Source organism: Lampetra planeri, chromosome 5 (assembly GCF_965212315.1).
Source record: "Lampetra planeri chromosome 5, kcLamPlan1.2.h2, whole genome shotgun sequence".
In the NCBI taxonomy this organism is placed as follows: domain Eukaryota; kingdom Metazoa; phylum Chordata; class Hyperoartia; order Petromyzontiformes; family Petromyzontidae; genus Lampetra; species Lampetra planeri.
Window position 1 is genome coordinate 16,797,938 of NC_136111.1, and position 15,291 is coordinate 16,813,228.

Genomic DNA, 15,291 nt, shown 5'->3' on the forward strand with positions numbered 1-15,291 from the left:
GGGGAATGGGAAATTAAGTATTCTAAGGCGATACGATATTGTGTTTACATTGTTTATCTATGTATATAAATCTAATATTAATTCAATTATTGTTGAGATTAAAGTGGTTACATTGATTTATTCGTTTTTGTTTACAAATTGCTGCATTAAGCGAAGTTGATTCCACCCAACTAAATGGGTGTAATGTGTTGGTCCGCCTCGCTGTGATTGGTCGGTGGCATCGAACTCGCCGACGCGTCTACCAATCAAAGGCGCCGTCACTGGAGGGTCGTGAGGAGGAAGAGCCCCCCGTGTGGAGGTGAGGGATGCGAACTCTCTCCAACTCACCTCCTCCTCCTCACCCTCACCCCTCCTACTCACCCCTCTTACTCACTCACTCACTCACCCCTCACTCACCCTCACCCCTCCTCCTCACCCTCACCCCTCTTACTCACCCCTCTCTCTCACTCACTCACCCCTCTCTCTTACTCACCCCTCACTCACCCTCACCCCTCTCTCTTACTCACCCCTCTCTCTCACTCACACACTCACTCACTCACCCTCACCCCTCTTACTCACCCCTCTCTCTCTCTCACTCACCCCTCTCTCTTACTCACTCACCCTCACCCCTCTCTCTTACTCACCCCTCTCTCTTACTCACACACTCACTCACCCTCACCCCTCTCTCTTACTCACCCCTCTCTCTTACTCACCCCTCTCTCTTACTCACACACTCACTCACCCTCACCCCTCTCTCTTACTCACTCACCCCTCTCTCTTACTCACTCACTCGCTCCTCACCCCTCTCTCTTACTCACTCACTCCTCTCTCTTACTCACTCACTCGCTCCTCACCCTCACCCCTCTCTCTTACTCACTCACCCCTCTCTCTTACTCACTCACTCGCTCCTCACCCTCACCCCTCTCTCTTACTCACTCACCCCTCTCTCTTACTCACTCACTCGCTCCTCACCCTCACCCCTCTCTCTTACTCACTCACCCCTCTCTCTTACTCACACACTCGCTCCTCACCCGTCTCTCACTCACTCGCTCACCCACTCACTCCTCACCTCCTCCTCCTCACCCACTCACCCCTCTCTCTTACTCACCCACTCACTTACTCACCCCACTCACTCCTCACTCACTCACTCCTCTCTCACTCACTCACTACTCTCTCACTCACTCACTCACCACTCACTCACTACTCACTTTCTCACTCACTACTCACTCACTCACTACTCACTCACTACTCACTCTCTCACTCACTACTCTCTCCCTCCTCACTCACTCACTACTCACTACTCACTCACTCCTCACTTTCTCACTCATTACTCTCTCCCTCCACACTCTCTCACTCACTCATTCACCACTCACTCACTATTCACTCACTACTCACTCACCACTCACTCACTCACTATTCTCTCACTCACTCACTACTCACTCACTCCTCACTTTCTCACTCACTCACTACTCACTCACTACTCACTCTCTCACTCACTCACTACTCACTCACTATTCTCTCACTCACTCACTACTCACTCACTCCCTCCTCACTCTCTCACTCACTCACTACTCACTCACTACTCACTCTCTCACTCACTCACTACTCACTCACTATTCTCTCACTCACTCACTACTCACTCACTCCCTCCTCACTCTCTCACTCACTCACTACTCACTCACTCACTATTCTCTCACTCACTCACTCCTCACTTTCTCACTCATTACTCACTCACTCACTACTCTCTCCCTCCTCACTCTCTCACTCACTCACTACTCACTCACTATTTTCTCACTCACTCACTCCTCACTTTCTCACTCATTACTCACTCTCTCACTCACTCACTACTCACTCTCTCACTCACTACTCTCTCCCTCCTCACTCTCTCACTCACTCACTACTCACTCACTCCTCACTTTCTCACTCATTACTCTCTCACTCACTCACTACTCACTCACTCACTATTTTCTCACTCACTCACTACTCACTCACTCCTCACTTTCTCACTCATTACTCTCTCACTCACTCACTCACCCCTCTCTCACTCACTCACCCCTCTCTCACTCACCCACTCACTCAATCACCCCTCTCTCTCACTCACTCCTCACCCCTCTCACTTCGACGAGATCTCTCCCCTCGCTCACCCCTCTATCACTCACCCACTACTCACTCTATCACTCACTCACTCACTCCTTTCTCAGTGTCACTCCCCCTCACCCTCCTCTCTCAATCCTCATTCACTCCTCTCCCTCACTCCTCTCTGACTCACTCACTCCTCACTCACTACTCACTCACTACTCACCACCCTCTCACTCACTACTCTCACACTCACTCACACACTCTCTCCTCACTGAGTATCACTCCCCTCACCCTCCTCACTCACTCACTCCTCTCTCACCACTCACTCACTATTCACTCACTACTCACTCACCACTCACTCACTCACTATTCTCTCACTCACTCACTACTCACTCACTCCTCACTTTCTCACTCATTACTCTCTCACTCACTCACTACTCACTCACTCACTCACTACTCACTCTCTCCCTCCTCACTCTCTCACTCACTACTCTCTCCCTCCTCACTCTCTCACTCACTCACTACTCACTCACTCACTCACTATTCTCTCACTCACTCCTCACTTTCTCACTCATTACTCTCTCACTCACTCATTCACTACTCACTCACTACTCACTCTCTCCCTCCACACTCTCTCACTCACTCATTCACCACTCACTCACTATTCACTCACTACTCACTCACCACTCACTCACTCACTATTCTCTCACTCACTACTCACTCACTACTCACTCACTCACTACTCACTCTCTCCCTCCACACTCTCTCACTCACTCATTCACCACTCACTCACTATTCACTCACTACTCACTCACCACTCACTCACTATTCTCTCACTCACTACTCACTCACTCCTCACTTTCTCACTCATTACTCTCTCACTCACTCACTACTCACTACTCACTCCCTCCCTCCTCACTCTCTCCCTCCTCACTCTCTTACTCACTACTCTCCCTTCACTCCTCTTTGACTCACTCCTGCCCCCCACTCGTCTCACTCGCTCCTCTCAAAACTCACTCCCTCCTCTCCCTCACTCCTCATCACTCTTCTCAGTCACTCACTACTCTCCACTCTCATTCACTCACTCACTCTCCTCCCTCGGTATCACTCCTGCCACTATCTCTGCTCTCACTGGGCGCCACGGTGGCTAGGAGATGTTAACTACCTCGCTTGGTATACAGGAGGTCGTGAGTTCGAGCCTGACGCTGACGCCTGCTGCTGTATATTTGGAGTTTGCTTGTCTCTCTCTCTCATCATCACGGTGGCTATGAGATGTTAACTACCTCGCCTGGTATACATGAGGTCGTGGGTTCGATCCTGACCCTGACGCCTGCTGCTGTATATGTGGAGTTTGCGTCTCTCTCTCTCTCTCCCCGTGGTCGCGTGGATTTTTCTCCGGGTCCTCCGGTTTTTTCCCCTCCACATTTTAGAATCAACATCACCACGCGTTTAGGGTGTTTGGCTGCTAAACATTTCCACACGACGGTAAGCCATCTTCGTTGAGCCTATCATTTGTGATAGCGAGGTCGCTTCTTGATAAAGGGACCGTCCATAAAGACGTCACGCACCTGGGGTGGGGGGGTCAGACATTTGTGACGATGTGTGACGAGGGGGTTTGAGAAATGTCACGTCACATCAAAATGTGCAACTTTAAATAAATACTAGCTTTACTACCCGGCTTCGCCCGGGACTTGGATTCTCGACGCCCGGCCGTCTTTGTCTCCCCAGTGGCGATGTTCACACCACGGTTACTCGTTTGAGGCTGAGTCGACCTAGGGGAGGCCCAGGACCGGTTCAAATGATCGTCACAGGTGGTGGTAGTAAGTGGGAATCGAACTCGGGTCGCCGAGTTCATAGCGCAGCGCACTAACCACTACAATACCGCTCGCCCCACACACGCGCCCCCCGTCCATAGGTACACATACACGCGCTCACCACTCACCCTCACCACTCACGCTCACCACTCACCACTCACCCTCACCATTCACCCTCACCACTCTCCCTCACCACTCATCCTCACCAATCACACCCTCACCAATCACCACTCACCACTCACCCTCAACACTCACCCTCACCACTCACCCTCACCATTCACCCTCACCACTCTCCCTCACCACTCTCCCTCACCACTCATCCTCACCAATCACACCCTCACCAATCACCACTCACCCTCAACACTCACCCTCACCACTCACCCTCACCATTCACCCTCACCACTCTCCCTCATCACTCTCCCTCACCACTCATCCTCACCAATCACACCCTCACCAATGACCACTCACCACTCACCCTCAACACTCACCCTCACCACTCACCCTCACCATTTACCCTCACCACTCTCCCTCACCACTCTCCCTCACCACTCATCCTCACCAATGACACGCTCACCAATCACCACTCACCACTCACCCTCAACACTCACCCTCACCATTCACCCTCACCACTCTCCCTCACCACTCTCCCTCACCACTCATCCTCACCAATCACACCCTCACCAATCACCACTCACCACTCACCCTCAACACTCTCCCTCACCACTCTCCCTCACCACTCATCCTCACCAATCACACCCTCACCAATCACCACTCACCACTCACCCTCAACACTCACCCTCACCACTCACCCTCACCATTCACCCTCACCACTCTCCCTCACCACTCTCCCTCACCACTCATCCTCACCAATCACACCCTCACCAATCACCACTCACCACTCACCCTCAACACTCACCCTCACCACTCACCACTCACCCTCACCATTCACCCTCACCACTCTCCCTCACCACTCTCCCTCACCACTCATCCTCACCAATCACACCCTCACCAATCACCACTCACCACTCACCCTCAACACTCATCCTCACCAATCACCACTCACCACTCACCGTCACCACTCAACCTCCCCTCACCACTCACTAATCACCACTCACAATCGCCACTCACAACCGCCCTCACCATTATATTTTTGCCCCAGTCAACGCCGGATATTTCCCATTCGTAGCAGTTTATATCAACTCTATAAGCAACTTATATTAAACAGGAAGCGCGATCGTAAAGTAATTTACAACCTTCGATTAGTCCTTTGTGCGATTCAAAGAATCGATTCCTGGCATGTTGGGGGTTTACATTTTGAATGATAAGAGTTTCATTTTCATAGTTTTTTTCTTTTTTCAGGAGTTTTTAATTACATTTTTGCCCCGGTCAACGCCGGATATTTCCCGTTCGTAGCAGTTTGTATCGACTTTAAGCAACTTATAGTAAACGGGTATCGTCCGAATCTAAAGGAATCTACAACCTTCGATTCCTTTGCGCGATTCAGAGAATCGATTCTTGGCGCGTCGGCTTTAAAAGTAATTACACGGTTGTTTTTTCATTGGTATGTAATGTTTGAAAGTTTTCATGAGATTTTAAATGTATTTTCCCCCCGGGCAACGCTGGGTATATCGAGTTTATACGACAAATGCGTGCGCATATTTTTAACGGGAATTTAAAATTGGCATCCACCCGGCAGCGAATGCGTCGCTACCCGTTGCCAGGGGCAACCGCCGTCCAATGAAACTGCGTATGGTCCGGCGACACACAGACACACACACAGACAGACAGACAGATTTGCGATTTTATATATATAGATAGACAACACGTTCTTCTTAAGTAAATAGACTTTTTAATGAATGTTTTCTCCTACAACATTATAGCGCAGCGCCACATTAAATACGCACTACAATGACAATAGTTTAAAGCGATTTGAAGCATGTTTTATTTTCAAAACGGAAATATGGTTTTGGAGGAGGGGGGGGGGGACAGAGCTTTGTGACGTCATATTTGAGGGGGGGGGGTCTGACTTTTTGTGACGTCGTGTGACGAGCGGGGGGGGGGTAAAAAATCGTCGAAAATCGCGTGACGTCATTTATGGACGGCCCCTTAGTAGTTTGAGCGGTGAGACTCGGAGTTCAGACCGTCCTGGGCTGCCAGGCGGGTATGAGATGGGGGTCTGAACACGGCTGTGTAGCTGGGACTGCGAGCACGCTGAGCCTTACTCCGGCTCCTGCGGGCAGACGCTCTCACAACGTTGGGGACCAACTCCTCACAGAGACATTCAGAGACGTAGCAGGAGCCTCGAGAGAGAGAGAGAGAGCCAGAGACTCGGCGAGGCTTTCCTTGGTGAATCGCGTCGCAGTGATACCCCGATTTACGTCGGGGAAGCGTCAGAGGTCGCAAACGGGTTTTGATTCCTTACCCGTACCCGGCCGCACCAGGGTCGCAAATGGGTACCCGTACCCGGCCGGGTACGGGTAGCCGTTCCCTACCCGTACCCGTACCCTACCCGAAATGAGTGACAAACGGTGACTCACCAGTGACTCACGGCCTACCCGTACCCGTACCCGGCCGCACCAGGGTCGCAAACGACACCAGGGTCGCAAACGGCCGGGTATCGGGTAGGGTACGGGTATCGGGTACCCGGTTGAGACCTCTGGGAATTATTCCTTCGGTTCAGTTTCATTGATCAGGTAGAGCCCTGTGAGCCAATCGGCTCTTGAATCGGGTGCAACCGCAACAAACACAAAACAAAAACATGAACAAGAAAACATCTTCAAGTGACTGACTACGTGCAAACAGAAAATCCAAGGAAAGGCGGCAAAATATTGCAGATAAAGCACCGCACACCAACGCTCCTGCAAGGTGCGACGGCGGATATCGGACCGACGTCCATCAAAGCGATTGGCGGGGCAGGAGGAGGTGGAGGCGACGGGTAACGGCGACGTGCAAGTGCGTGGGGTGGAGTCGTCGCAAATCGGGTCGCGGTGTTAATAGCGTGACGACGACGCAGCTGCGAAGCGACGTTTAAAGGGGCGAGGGACGTAGATCGGGGTATGAATTCACATTCTTGTTGTTCTTCTTGGTTCTTTCGATAAAGTCACGTAGAAGGGAAATAATAAAATAATAAAAATAAAACATAATAAAATAATTCTCACGACGTTTCGGCCACAACGCAAGCAGCCGTCCTCAGGTGAAGAACAGGTCTTGTCGGAAAGACAGCGTCTGAAGCAGCAAATTTCACATTCTTGTTGTTGTTATTGCTTCTATTGTTGTGATGTTACCAATCGAGGCTGTGTATGATTCTGCCATAGCCGGCAGTGCCGAGAACCGCTGGCAATGTTGTTGTTGACGCGCGGAGTATGCGAGGAACGCGCGTTGATGTGTGTGTGTGTCGTGTGCTTTTTGTACTTCGTGTGTGCTGTGTGTGCTGTGCGTTTGCGTGCCCTGTTGCATGTGTCGTGAGCTGCTAAATGTTGTGTGTGCTGTTTGTGTGCGTGCTGTGTGCGTGCTGTGTGGTGCGTTTTCTGCGACGTGCCTTTTGCGCGCGGTGTGTGTGTGTACATGTTCGCACTCTGCCTGACCGAGGCAGGCATCTCGGTCAGTCGCACCTGGGTCTGCCCCGTGACCTCCTGCCAGCGGGCGTTCGACACTTCACGTGGCAGCCTCAAGGTGCACATGGCCTGGCACAAGCGTCGTGGTGACGTCACCGCCACTTAGTGGCGAATGGCGGTTGTTGTTGTTGCACTCTGCCTATGTGCGCGCGTGACATTTCTGCCGCGTTGTGTGTGTGTGTGTCTTGCCTCCTCTTGTGCGTGGTGCCGTGCTCGCGTGGCCATCCTCTCTTGTGGGTTTTGGTTGCTGTGGTCGTGTGTGCGGTGTCCACTGAGTGTGTCGCGTGTCCGTGTGTGTCCGTGTGTAGGCGGTGCTGCCTGTGCAGTAGCGCCGCCGCCGCCGTCGCCGTTGTCGCAGCTGCCGCGAGCGGATGGCCTCGGCCCGGGGCAGCTGGTACAGCCCGTTCGCGAGCGGCGCCGGCGTGCCAACCACCACCTCGCCTGCCAGCCAGTCCCCCCCGGGCGTGGTGAGAGAGAGCCCCCCCCCCCCCCCTTCCAGCACACAGGCTACACACAACTACACTACCTACAACCCAGGGGTGCAACTATTGTGGGGGGCGGCGGGGGGGGTAGTTTAACGCGTCGGCTTTTGTGACCAATATCCGTAATAGAGTTTTTAATTTGTGGTTAGATCGCGTAAATGTGAATGTGTCGTCAAACCCGCCACCACCCGACATGGGAAACAGAACATGCCAATTCGTTTACAATTGTAAATATTGTGGATTTGCTCTCCAACACGCTGTACTAGTTCTGTTTACGTGACAGGCCTTACTAATTAGCTGTGTCGGGTGGTGGCTGGTTTATCGACACATATTTACGCGATCTAACCCCAAAAAAACCTTTATTATGGGGGGGGGGGCGGTATGTGGTCGCGTTATGCGACGCATAGGGGGCCCAGTCGGCCACAAGTGGGCCCCGAATCAACAGATAAACAAGTACCAAAATTTAAGAACAATTTTTGAGAACGTAAAATATATCGTCATATAGCCTACATATGATTGTATACGGGTTAAAAACATCCGTAGCTATTTCCGTAACGGTGAATCGCGAGAAAGGGGGGGGGGGGGGTGGCCCACAGACACCTATAGTACCACCTAGTCTTATAGTACCCACCCAGACCTATAGTACACACCTAGTCCTATAGTACCCACAGACACCTACAGTACCCACCGAGACCTTCTACGCCAGTGGTGGCGATGCTGCACGTGGCCTCTAATCCAGCACTGTGGGAGGGTTGGTGAGTGAGCGTTGGTGCATTGCACAAATGTTGTGAAACTCCCCACTCCCGTGAGAGTCGAGGTGCTACGACACCTCTGGCTTGCCAGGAGAAGCCTGCGCAGCGAATGTAGTCCCTGCTCTTCTATGTACTGTGTGCACCTGTGTCGGTACCTGTACCGCTACGTACTAACTCTGCGTTCCTCTGTAGCTCCACTGTGGCGTTGGGAGTGGTAGCGGTTAGCGCTACGCTGCGCTACGAACCCGGCGACCCGAGTTCCATTCCTGCACACGGCCAACACCAAGTGACGATTATCTGAACCGGTCCTAAGCCTCCCCTAGGTCGACTCAGCCTCAGACGAGTACCTGGTGCGGTGTGTAAACATCGCCACTAGGGAGATTAAGGCGGCCAAGCATGGTGCTGGCCACCCATCCCCTCGTGTGCAGTGCTGCTACTTGCTAGCAGCACTTGCCCCAGCAGTCTGTTAAGGCTACACGGGGGATCTTTTTGGTTTGTCTCTGTCGGGTAACACTCCGGTTGTGTACGGCAGGCGAGGATGGAGACAACGTTTGGGCCCGCGTACACCACCATCACCACCATCACCAAGGGTGAGCACCGCACAGCTATACACGCGGCACAAGCCAGCGCCGCACGGATGGGTACGGTCCATGGAGTCATTCGTGTGCGAGTCTCTGTGTGTGTGTGAGACGCTGTGTATACGTGTGTGTGTGTGAGACGCTGTGTAATACGTGTGTGTGTGAGATGCTGTGTATACGTGTGTGTGTGTGAGACGCTGTGTGTGTGTGTGTACGTGTGTATGTGTGTATGTGAGATGCTGTGTGTGTGTGTGTGAGACGCTGTGTATATGTGTGTGTGTGTGAGACGCTGTGTATACGTGTGTGTGAGACGCTGTGTGTACGTGTGTGTGTGAGACGCTGTGTGTACGTGTGTGTGTGAGACGCTGTGTATACGTGTGTATGTGTGTGAGACGCTGTGTATACGTGTGTATGTGTGTGAGACGCTGTGTATACGTGTGTGTGTGAGACGCTGTGTGTACATGTGTATATGTGTGAGACGCTGTGTGTACGTGTGTGTGTGAGACGCTGTGTATACGTGTGTATGTGTGTGAGACGCTGTGTGTATGTGTGTGTGTGAGACGCTGTGTATACGTGTGTATGTGTGTGAGACGCTGTGTGTACGTGTGTGTGTGAGACGCTGTGTATACGTGTGTATGTGTGTGAGACGCTGTGTGTATGTGTGTGTGTGAGACGCTGTGTATACGTGTGTATGTGTGTGAGACGCTGTGTGTACGTGTGTGTGTGAGACGCTGTGTATACGTGTGTATGTGTGTGAGACGCTGTGTGTATGTGTGTGTGTGTATGAGACGCTGTGTATACGTGTGTGTGTGTATGAGACGCTGTGTGTACGTGTGTGTGTGTGAGACGCTTTGTGTACGTGTGTGTGTGTGAGACGCTGTGTATACGTGTGTGTGTGTGAGACGCTTTGTGTACGTGTGTGTGTGTGAGACGCTGTGTATACGTGTGTGTGTGTGAGACGCTGTGTGTACGTGTGTGTGTGTGAGACGCTGTGTGTACGTGTGTGTGTGTGAGACGCTGTGTGTACGTGTGTGTGTGTGAGACGCTGTGTGTACGTGTGTGTGTGTGAGACGCTGTGTGTACGTGTGTGTGTGTGAGACGCTGTGTGTACGTGTGTGTGTGAGACGCTGTGTGTACGTGTGTGTGTGAGACGCTGTGTGTACGTGTGTATGTGTGTGAGACGCTGTGTGTACGTGTGTGTGTGAGACGCTGTGTGTACGTGTGTGTGTGTGTGAGACGCTGTGTATACGTGTGTATGTGTGTGAGACGCTGTGTGTACGTGTGTGTGTGTGTGAGACGCTGTGTATACGTGTGTATGTGTGTGAGACGCTGTGTGTATGTGTGTGTATGAGACGCTGTGTGTACGTGTGTGTGTGTGAGACGCTGTGTGTACGTGTGTGTGTGAGACGCTGTGTATATGTGTGTATGTGTGTGCGACTCTGTGTGTACGTGTGTGTGTGTGTGTGAGACGCTGTGTGTACGTGTGTGTGTGAGACGCTGTGTATACGTGTGTATGTGTGTGAGACGCTGTGTGTACGTGTGTATGTGTGTGAGACGCTGTGTGTACGTGTGTGTGTGTGTGAGACGCTGTGTGTACGTGTGTGTGTGAAGACGCTGTGTATACGTGTGTATGTGTGTGAGACGCTGTGTGTACGTGTATGTGTGTATGAGACGCTGTGTGTACGTGTGTGTGTGTGAGACGCTGTGTGTACGTGTGTGTGTGAGACGCTGTGTATACGTGTGTATGTGTGTGAGACGCTGTGCAGCAGTTGGCGTGTTGCGCTATGAACCTGGCCACCCGAGTTCGATTCCCGCTCACGGCCACGAATACCTGTGACGATTACCTTAACAGGTCATAGGCTTCCCCTAGGTCAACTCAGCCTCAAATAAGTACCTGGTGCAGTGTGTAAACATCGCTACTCAGGAGATAAAGGCGGCCGGGCATGGTGCTTGCTACCCACCCTCTTCGTGTGCCGTGCCGGCCTTCACGTGTACGTACGTTGAACTCCTCTTGCACCGTGCCTAGCCAACTGTGCTCATCGGAGGTGCGAGGGGAGGACAACGAACTGACATCACTTGTCGAGGCTACACGGGGGATCTTTGTCTTTGTGTGTGACATGCTGCACGCACGTCTGTACATGCCCATACGTGCGTGCACGTGTGTGTATGCGTGTGTGTACGTGTACAACAACGGAGGGCGGAGGAGCGACGCTCACAACAACGAGCGGAGCACCGGGTGGCTAAAGCACAGCAAGTTGGTACAGTAGGGGGCACAGGTGGTGCATCAGCCAGTCATCTCGGTCATCTCGGTCAGTCGACCCGTGGCACCTGCTTGGTCTGCCCCGTGACCTCCTGCCAGCGGGCGTTCGACACTTCACGTGGCCTCAAGGTGCACTTGGCCTGGCACAAGCGTCGTGGTGACGTCACCGCCACTTAGTGGCGAATGGCGGTTGTTGTTGTTGTTGTACGTGTGTGTATGTGTGTGTGTACGTGCGCGCACAGCTGATGGCACAAGCTCGTACATGCAGCATCGGCGCACGCCCTCATCCGGCTCGGCGGTGTTCAGCATCCACGATGACGCCAACCTGCTGGTGAGAGGCCGCACCTCTCGTCGCTGTCGTCTCACCGCCGCCGCGTCTGTCGCTGCTGCCCCACGGCTGGGTCTGACGACAGAAACGTCTCACCGTCTCCTCCGTCGTAGCCGTGTCTCATTGCATCGTCGCTGCATCTCGGGGGGACGTGTCTCTCTCTCTTAACGGTTGTGTTGGCCCGGGAGCTGTCCTTGGCTGTCCCTCACGCCGCAGGTCATGATTCGTGCTTTGTTCTTCCCTGGCTCTGCGCTCGTGAACATCCCGCTCCCATGGGCTCAGAGACTTGGGTTCTTCCCCGCTCTCTCCTTCCCTCCCTACCCCCCTCCTTCCCCCCCTCTCCCCAACCCTGTCGGTGGTGGGGGGGAGGGGGGCAGCAGCAACAGGAAGCACGCGTGCGTGTGACAGGAAGCGAGCGAGCGTTTCTGGCTTGTCGCTTGGCGGACGTTCCCCAGTCCACGCTCGCAAGCGGGGAGTGAGCGAGGCGAGCGCGAGTGGTTGTGAGCGAGGCAGAGAAGTGGCAGAGAGCGAGAAAATATTTGCGAGCGAGCAGGTAGAAGCAAGTGAGAGCGGTGAGGCGAGCGAGCGTGAATGGGTGATCGAGTGATTGACGGGGAGTGAGTGAGCGAGTGAGTGAGCGAGCGAGTGAGTGAGCGAGCGACTGAGCGAGTGGCATTGAGCGAGGATGTGGCAGTGAGCGAGCGGTGAGCGAGTGCTCGTGAGCGTGTGCGTAAAGAGGGGTGGTGCTGCGAGCGTGCGAGACTAGGGGAGCGGTACTTCGCTTGTAAGGTGGCAAGTGGCGAGTGGAGGTGAGCGGTAAGTGAGCTTCCGATTCGAGTGCTTGCGATGCCCGTCCGCACCGCGTCTCTCCGCGTCGTCTCCCGTCGTGGCGCTTCGGCGCGGCCGCGGCAGCGGTGACGGTGGTACCAGAGAGGGAGGAGGAGAGGTGACCGCGAGGAGGTAAACCCCCACCCCCCGGTCCTCTGCCCGTCGTCGGCTCTCCGTAACCGCGCCTCTCTTTGGCCTCTCCTCTCTCCGTCTTTTAATGAGCGAGCCGCGCTCGCGACAGCGCTGCGTGACGGGCGTCGCGCTCGCCGGGAAAGGTCGGCGCCGCCGGTGTCACGGTTGTGGCATTTCTGGAACGGTGACCGTCAGTTGGGAGGGCCGGTGCGTGGTGGCGGTGATGGTGGTTGATTAGGTTTTCTCTGTACGTGTGCACGTGTGCGTATGTGTGTGTGTGTGCGTGCGCTGATGCTTGCTAATAGCACTTGCCCCAACACTCTATTAAAGGCTATACAGGGGATCTTTGTCTTGTGCAAATGTGGGTAGCGGTGGTGAGGCGGTTAGGGCACTGATCTATGAACCCGTCGACCCAAGTTTGATTCCTGCTCATGGCCAATGCCAGTGACGATTATCTTAACGAGTCCTGGGCCTCCCCTAGGCTGACTCAGCCTCAAATAAGTACCTGGTGCGGTGTTTAAACGTTGACACTGGGGAGACAAAGGCGGTCGGGCGTGGTGCTGGCCACCTGCCCCCTCGTGTAGCGCGATGGCCTTCAAAGGTGCCCGCTAAGAGCGCTTGCCCCAAAAGTCTGTTCAGGCTTTTGTCGGCACGTGTGCACGCACGCGCGTGCGTGTGTGTGTGTGTATGTATGTGTGGGCATGCATGTGAGGCCTTTGTTGTTGCTGCTGTGCACGTGGTGTGGAGCTGCAGCGATGTGCTTAGTGGAACTGCACTCCGGACCGGGCAAATGAAGTTCGACGTCTTGCCGGCCATAGCTAATATCGGTGGCAAGTAATGTCTGCACAAGTCCTGGGCCTCCTCTAGGTCGACTCAATCTGTACCTGGGGCGATGTGAACACACCGCCACTGGGGAGACAAAGGTTGCCGGGCTTGGTCCTGGCCACCCACCCCCTCCTGTGGCGTGCAGGCCTAAATAGGTGCTCGCTAACAGCGATTGCCCCGGCAGGGTGTTAAAGGCTACACGGGGGGGGGTTTTTGTCATTTTTTTTTGTGCAGCCGGGCCCTGTGGCCGCCATGTCGGTGCGCTCGCTGCACTCCGAGTCGAACATGTCCGTGCGCTCCACCTTCTCGCTTCACGAGGACGAGGACGACGAGGTGAGGGGGAGATGACGGGCCCTTGCCTCTCACGCCCGTACACACACGCATACACACACGCATACATACACACACGCATACACACACGCATACACACACGCGTATACACACACGCATACACACACGCATACACACACGCGTATACACACAAGCCTACACACACGCATACACACACGCGTATACACACAAGCCTACACACACGCATACACACACGCATATACACACAAGCCTACACACACGCATACACACACGCATATACACACAAGCCTACACACACGCATACACACATGCGCATACACACACGCATACACACACGCATACACACACGCATACACACACGCATATACACACAAGCCTACACACACGCATACACACATGCGCATACACACACGCATACACACACGCATACACACACGCATACACACACACATACACACAAGCCTACACACACGCATACACACGCATACACACACGCATACACACAAGCCTACACACACGCATACACACACGCATACACACACGCATACACACAAGCCTACACACACGCATACACACGCATACACACACGCATACACACACGCATACACACACGCATACACACACGCATACACACACGCATACACACAGGCATACACACAGGCATACACACAAGCATACACACACGCATACACACACGCATACACACACGCATACACACACGCATACACACACGCGTACACACACGCGTACACACACGCGTACACACAGGCGTACACACAGGCGTACACACAAGCCTACACACACGCGTACACACACGCGTACACACACGCGTACACACACGCATACACACACGCATACACACACGCATACACACACGCATACACACACGCATACACACACGCATACACACAAGCCTACACACACGCGTACACACAAGCCTACACGCACGCGTACACGCACGCGTACACGCACGCGTACACGCACGCGTACACGCACGCGTACACGCACGCGCGCACACGCGCGCACACACAAGCGTACACACACGCATACACACACGCACACACGCACACGCACGCATGCGTACACAGCCCCAAATATATATCTAGTGCTGTGAATAAACATCGCTACTAGGAGACAAAGGCAGCCGGGCGTGGTGCTGGCCACTCACCCCCTCGTGTGTCTTGCCAGCCTTCAAAGGTGCTCGCGAACAGCACTTTGCCCCAACAGTCTTGTTAAGGCTATACAGGGGGATATTTGTTTTTGTTGTGTGGCGTATGTGATGTGTGGTGTGTGTGTGTGTGACGTGTG

General features: G+C 53.6%; 1 protein-coding gene across 1 annotated transcript in view; it reads left to right on the top strand.

Moving 5' to 3' along the window:
- The first annotated feature begins 241 nt into the window (after positions 1–241).
- Positions 242–15,291, top strand: part of LOC144719029 (E3 ubiquitin-protein ligase TRAF7-like) — a 36,778-nt gene continuing 21,728 nt past the window's right edge. Inside the window, exons 1-5 of the mRNA XM_078594761.1 lie at positions 242–298; positions 7,795–7,953; positions 9,253–9,310; positions 11,801–11,889; positions 13,906–14,004. Of these exons, the coding sequence (XP_078450887.1) occupies positions 7,858–7,953; positions 9,253–9,310; positions 11,801–11,889; positions 13,906–14,004 (342 nt within the window). The 5' untranslated portion in view covers positions 242–298; positions 7,795–7,857. The remainder of the gene's footprint in view (positions 299–7,794; positions 7,954–9,252; positions 9,311–11,800; positions 11,890–13,905; positions 14,005–15,291) is intronic.